This window comes from Spodoptera frugiperda, chromosome 4, assembly GCF_023101765.2.
Source record: "Spodoptera frugiperda isolate SF20-4 chromosome 4, AGI-APGP_CSIRO_Sfru_2.0, whole genome shotgun sequence".
In the NCBI taxonomy this organism is placed as follows: Eukaryota; Metazoa; Arthropoda; class Insecta; order Lepidoptera; family Noctuidae; genus Spodoptera; species Spodoptera frugiperda.
In genome coordinates this window covers 6,680,732-6,687,706 of record NC_064215.1, presented here as the reverse complement: position 1 = coordinate 6,687,706, position 6,975 = coordinate 6,680,732, and the positions used below count along the sequence as shown (strand labels likewise).

At 33.2% G+C, this 6,975-nt stretch overlaps 1 protein-coding gene across 1 annotated transcript; it reads left to right on the top strand.

Moving 5' to 3' along the window:
• Positions 1-5,665: 5,665 nt before the first annotated feature.
• On the top strand, positions 5,666-6,437 carry LOC118272866 (uncharacterized). Its single transcript, XM_035589581.2, has 2 exons — positions 5,666-5,683; positions 5,916-6,437. Exons 1-2 carry the CDS (start codon positions 5,666-5,668, stop codon positions 6,435-6,437), a joined length of 540 nt encoding a protein of 179 aa, XP_035445474.2.
• The last annotated feature ends 538 nt before the right edge of the window (positions 6,438-6,975 follow it).

Here is a 6,975-nt window from a genome sequence, read left to right as displayed (position 1 = left end):
TCCGGCGTGTTGACTCCGCAGAACACATTAGGGCCAATACAGTATCAACAATATATCGTACCCACATCATCCTGTATACGGTAACTATAGGATAGGAATGAAGGATTATTCTTTACTTTGTATGTTTTCATTTGTGGCGACATGATTTTTGTATTTTAAATTAATGTAACCTCCAAATATTGTTCGCACCAATATTTACATATTAACAATTATAATTTCAATTAATTCTATTTGTTAATAGAATTGTCTGCCACTAATTTATTTTTGGACTTGATTGGAGTAATCACTGCCTATGTGACTGACTTATAAGTGACTGCACGGTCGGTGCGGTGGCTGGGCAACCGGTGGAGCAACTCTTTGTGTAATCCACAAATTTTTGTTTTGGGTCTGCTTGTCATGTGTATGTGAATTTGCATGTTTGTAAATGCACCCATGCAGAAAATCCTCAGTTTTATTAAACAAACAATGAAAATAAACAAAATAATATGATCTTTGCCCCAGTCTAACCTTAAGAACATAAATCAAATATTAAATTACTATTAAGAAAATATAGAACTATTTGTTATAAATCTGTCTAATATTAAGAAAATATTTATTGAAATAACACCAAGTCTAGTATATTTTGAATTCTTTACATTTCTAAAAGTAAAATTATTGCACATTTCTCGCTATAAAAGAGTAAATAAAAAGTAAATAGAACATCGATTCTTAAATATATTTTTTATAAACTCTGATTTATGAACTTTAAATATAGTCATGTAGGTACCGTAGATATTTTCTATTAGTAAAATATTTATCATACTAGCTTCTGTCAGCGCCTGCTTCACTGGCTCCGATATAAAAAGTAGCCTTCTCGGATCAATCCATCAATTGTAAAATCATTTTAAGGGATAGGGCTCACTTAAAATGATACCGTAACTAAAAAAATTTTTACCTAGTCTACTTTTCTACGTACACACAGTGTAATGCCTCTGGCATTACACTGTGTGTACGCAGAAAATGCCAACTTACCATTATACACACTGTTTATTGCTACCCATACTAATATTTTTTAAACCTACCTTTTCTACCCTTTTTTGAGTGACGGAGAAAAGTTTCAAAAGGCGCCTAGCTTTTTGGTAAAAAAGACTAGAGAGTTTGGGATTTTTACCACACTAAAACTACTTTAGTGGCCAACCTTAGCACCTGTAAGGAACACCGGATCTTCTTATGACCTATCTTAGAGTGTACGTTGAAATACCATTTACCTACAGCACATACCTAAGATAAAATACACATACAGTAATACACAAAGTAGGACAAAACACAAACCCACACGCAACAGTATCATGTTACTAAATAACAATAACATATTTTTCTAAGTAAGAAATCAAACTGTGACTGCCAGAACTAAAGAAAAAAATAAAAGCGATTGTATTAATATAATGAAAACGTGTATAATATTTAAACTACAAATCCATTTATATAAAACTTGTTTTAAGCGAGATAAGAAAATAAAATATACAATTTAATACGGCACCCAATGGCATGGTAGTACGATTGAAAAACTTACGGTGCCCATAACCGGCCTTTTTCCCAACCTCTTAGGGGAATTAAGAGACGCCTTGAATGCGAATTTGGTAGTACGCTAGCTATCAAATGTCTAAATTGTATGTGAACTTTCACGAATTCTTCACGATACTTATTCATGAGTTTTTGAGTGTGAGTGAGTATGTAAAAATTTAGTGTTTACCATCAGTAAAAATGCAACCCAAATTCCAAATTAGATCTTTCGTTTATAAACAAAATAACCCATTCTACTGTTTCCCAAAGTCAATATTGTCAACAACAACAGGATCTTGAAATGAATCTATCTAAACAATATTACCTACTGCTATCAACAGATCCTCACACAAAAACCAACTTTAATAACCTTAAAATAGAAATCAGTTCACTCCAATACAGTCATATTCAATAACAGAATCGGGACCCACAATCATTCGATAACCAAGTCACCACAGTGATCCGAGTTCGTTCGGATACGTCGTGTAACATAACAGTTGCCGTAACACGTACGCAAGTTCTCGTCATCCCTTCAACGCCAAATTGAGTTACCGAACTGAGTTAATAAAGAGGTCCGATCGTGCCCCGAATCACAACACTACCAGAGTTCTGTACAAAGCATGTGGAAATTACGGAAAAAACTTTAGATACGGACAACAGCACGTCAAACTACTCTTATTTGTCGAAATCCTTTATTCGAATTTCAATCTTACCCTTTTGTGTTACAGTTGATAGTCCATTAATGAGCATCAACTCTTTAGAGTAACTCCATATGCCTATACAAAGTACAAAAAAGTACTAAGTATGGGTTTTTGTTCGGTAAATCTAGAGGAAAATTGCTCCCTTGTTAGTTATTAAATCCGGGATTTATAGGCCTTGAATTGGGAATGGTCTTTTAGAAAATTAGCAACGTTTAAAGATTAGATAAAGGTGCTAAGATTATTTGTTTATGTTTATAGCCAATTGGAATTATTTTTAATAGCCGTTATAGGAATTTCTGTGACATTTGAAATCTTGTTGTCTTGACCACTGACCGTCATATACAGTGGAGGCTCATAGTGTAGCAGAGGATTGTCCCAGGCTGTTGACGTTGTTATTGATCAACAAGTAATCTAAGTACATACTTAGATTACTTGTGAGGTAGTATTATAAGTTAGCTATAACTGATTAACGTCTCCAAATTACACCATCATATTATTCTGTTATTTGTCTGAAGTTTTATTAATATTCACTGAGAAGTATCTACTGAGAAACTGAAACATGCTTGCCTACGTCATTTTCCGTCGTCTAAGGTAACATTTAAAATGAGTGATCTATTAACCAAGGCATTACTCTATCATTCGTATTATGTAACCATTCTCTTACCTGTTCGTTTAGCAGAATTAGGTAAATTAGTTCCCTTCCAGACAGTCGGGAGTAGTTAGCGCTTCATAACTGTTTCAACACAAAACTTACTTTAACGTAACTTGAGACTATTTCACTAAGACTGTACTAACAACGATGTTGTTGAGGTGTCGAATAATTAACTAAAAATTTTATGACGGGTCTCAATTACAGATCTTTCTTATTTAACCTTTTGCAAAAATAACGGTTTACTCACGTAAATATGCTGAGAACAACTCTACGAGTTTCGAGTCACAGAGAAACTCTTACTCGTGAGCAGTGTGTTTTACAGAAGTCGGTTGAAAATAACAATAACTTTTTTGATATTAACCGGTTGGCCTCAGCAAGGAACGTCCTGTGGCTGATATGATGATGATGCTAAACAGGTGGGATGTACCATTAATGTAATATGTACCATCATTGGTTATATCTCGCTTGTTCCTCACACTAACGAACTCTCGACCAATAACATAGCATAGCAGCTTTAAAAAAAAATATATAAAATGCTAATTCCACAAATTACAATAAACATTTTTCATATTACGAATTTTAAAACGTTGGCATTCAACACAGATTTAATTCCAACATGGCAACTAGTTAGCACGTGTTTCCTCATTGTTTGGCAAACAGTTGAAAGTGTTGCCGTAATTAAAATTAAATTAGCTATCCGTCTAGAGCAACTGCTTCCAATTTTCGCCCGACTATCTACCCGTAGCAGTTTATTAAGTGAAGGCTTTCACTAAACTTACTTCGATGCGAACTCCGCCTAATAATGAGACAACCGAGAACTTACTAAATTAATTTACACTAGTGCATTAGCTTGTGAAGATGCACGATCAATTTATTTAATATTTTCGTCTATCTACTTAAAAGACGTTAGCAGCTTAATTATTATTACTGTATAGTCAAATAGCTATATAATATTAAGGGCGTTTCCGAATATTAAACTTCAGGTGGAACTAAGATGGAGTAAAAATTAATTAGATTTTAATTTTTACCATCAGCCCGTGACATTGTATTTTTAAATTATTCACCTCCTTAACAATTTTTGTTTAAACGTGAAGGAATTCAAATACGTACCGTACCCTTTTAGTATGAGTTTTATATCTTGCAAAAATAAATAAAAGCATTTAATGCTATCTCACTTTTTACTGTTACAAACAGATCAGCTATAATTCACCGAATGGCCAACAGTCCACACTTATTTATTATCATTAAAAAATATATTTTAATCCTTACGAAAATGGAATAAAGCCACACGTTGGAAATAAATTAAAGTCATTATTATCTGAAACCAATGAGGTTGCACTTTTCCATATTTTGATTGGAACCGCGAACGCGTCCGACCGCAGAATTCGGATGACTTTAATCAACGCAAAATGGATGCCCAAAAACAGTTGAAAAGTTCATGATTTTTTTTTACCCTCGAGTTTGGTAAATTGTATTTTTCGTTTGACTAATCTTTCTAACTAGGAAAGGGAAAGTAATGAATAAATTTTAATAAAAAATCTTTTAATCTTAACTTTTAAAAATTTATGAAAAATACCAAAAATTTTTTTTATTACGCTCGACGAATACCTGTAATATGAATGACACCGTTGTGTTACCTGTGAGGTGTTTCCTACTAGATTCATTTTTCTAATCAAATAAAATATTCCTTAAAAATAGCTAGGTATATTCGTGAAACAAAAAAAAACAAATGACACGTCAGTGACGTCACACTTTAAATGACAATTATAGCAATATCGCGTGTTCTCATTCTACTGAGTTATAAGTTTTCTCAATATAAATAAAAAACAAATGACAAACCAGATCAGAACAAATTTATTTGAACTATGAAGATGATAGAAAATGTAAAAGATTGTTTTAATACAAGAAAAATCTATCATAAGATACTTTTTTACTTATATGCATATATTATAAGTAAAATTTTTCGGCTTCTGACACGAAAAAAAATATAAGTTCCTTCATAAACCGATTGTAATATTTTAGTACAGTTTATTGTACGTTAACAATATTTTTGGGGCACATTGTTACGATTCGTTATCCTTGGGTATGCGAATAAAACGTCTCACTGATTTTATGTGACGTTGTTAAATTAAAAAGGAATATTTGTATGTCATATTTTTTCTCCCCATTTTTTCTGATAAAGTTATACCTTATTTATTTTAGTCAAGTGGAAATGGTAGAGGAAAATTCAGTAGTCATCATTTGTATTCTTTTGGCGGGTCGTAAAAACTGTCAATTTTAATAACCGATCTCAATCAATAAAGATTTTCCTTGAATCGATCTTCATTTTTGACAGAAACTCTATAGAACCAATGTTAAAAATCAATCTTAATCTAAAGATTTTGGTTTTAGATCGGTTTTTGAAAGCGGCTATATGCGACTAAACATTTTAAAGAGATAAGACAGCAGGTTTAATAAGCCTGCACTTCTTAACCAGTCTGCTAAGCATGGAGTAGACAACAGTTTTTTTTTAAACCATCATCAATAGGTTTTATGTGCGTCACCGCAAATCACTATGAATAAAGTTAAAATGTAAGTCTAATATGATTTAATCAAACAATATACCACCGATCCAAGACGAATCACAATTTTATTGTTATAAAAATAATAAAATAAAACGTATCATTGAAATCAGAACAAAGGAATTGTTAACAAATCAATGATGTTAGTTTAAATGTAGGTATAGTACTCGAGTCACTCTTGGCTGAGACTTCAAAGGCAAGAAACGAAAATGAGGACTGTCATCCTTGTAAGTAACATCTAACTTATCTCATTATGAGTAGAAATTAAAAATCTATTGCCTATAAGTACGTATGTGTGAGTGATGAAAACAAAGACAGGGTAAATTAACACTCTTAAAAAAGAAGTAATCATCATTATGTGGAAAAAATGGAAACTTTTTATTTATACATGTTAGATTTAGGTTCCAAATCAACAATAAAAATTATAAGATTGTAACACGTTATCCTCTTTCATTTCAGTTACTTTTTTGCACTTTCACCATCGTCTGTGAAGCCAAGCCTTTAACAGAAAAGGAGTATCAATACCAATTACTAATACATAATGCCAACAACAACAGACGCAATGATTATTTGCAAGAATACTATAACAGGAGAACCTTGTTTGGTATGGGTGCAGGGGCTGGAGCTGGTGCAGGAGCTCGTGGTCACGTAGGCGGTCGTGTTCATGCAGGACTCCACGCAGGACTAAGCGCTGGTATAAACGCCGGATTTGGTGGTTACGGTGGTATTGGTGGTTACGGCTACGGCGGTCTCGGGGCTCTTGGTTATGGAGGTCTAGGAGGCCTTGGTTACGGTGGTATAGGAGCTGGTGGTTACGGTGGTTTTGGAGCTGGTGGTTTTGGGGGATTTGGCGGCGGAATTTCCGCAGGACTCAGTGCTGGTATAAGCGCTGGTGTAAGCGCAGAAGCAGAAGCTGATGCTAGTGCAAGTGGTTATGGTGTCGTCGGAGGTGCCTCTTACGGCTATGGCACGTATGGCTAAAAACAAGATGATAAAAAAGTAATAAACATTTTAATATACTATACTTATGTAATTCTATGTACTTCAATTTTCTGAAAATATATATGTTGTTTATTATTTATTTTATAATGACATGAATATAAAATAACGAATGAAATCTTAATGTCACATTATCCTTTAATATTTTATGTACAACAACCAATATTTTTTGCAATCCTACTCTACTATTATTATAAATGCGAAATTTTGTGAGTATGCATGTTTGTACTGTTTCACGCATAAACTACTGAAGAGATCGGAATCTGAAGAAATCGCACTAAGTCCATTCATTAATTTTGTGGAGCTTATAACCCATTTTTTAGAGCTGTGACCTATACGAATAAATTTTTGCGGATTATTTATGAACTGTGAGTATTGGTGATTTGTAAGGTTTGTATTTGTTTTGAATGCAGTGAATATAGTGCGATCATTCTAGTTTTGGCAGTGTGACCCAAATTAATGTTCACAAGAAACTAACTAGAATCTGAAAACCCATAAATAAAACTCGTTTGAAACATTT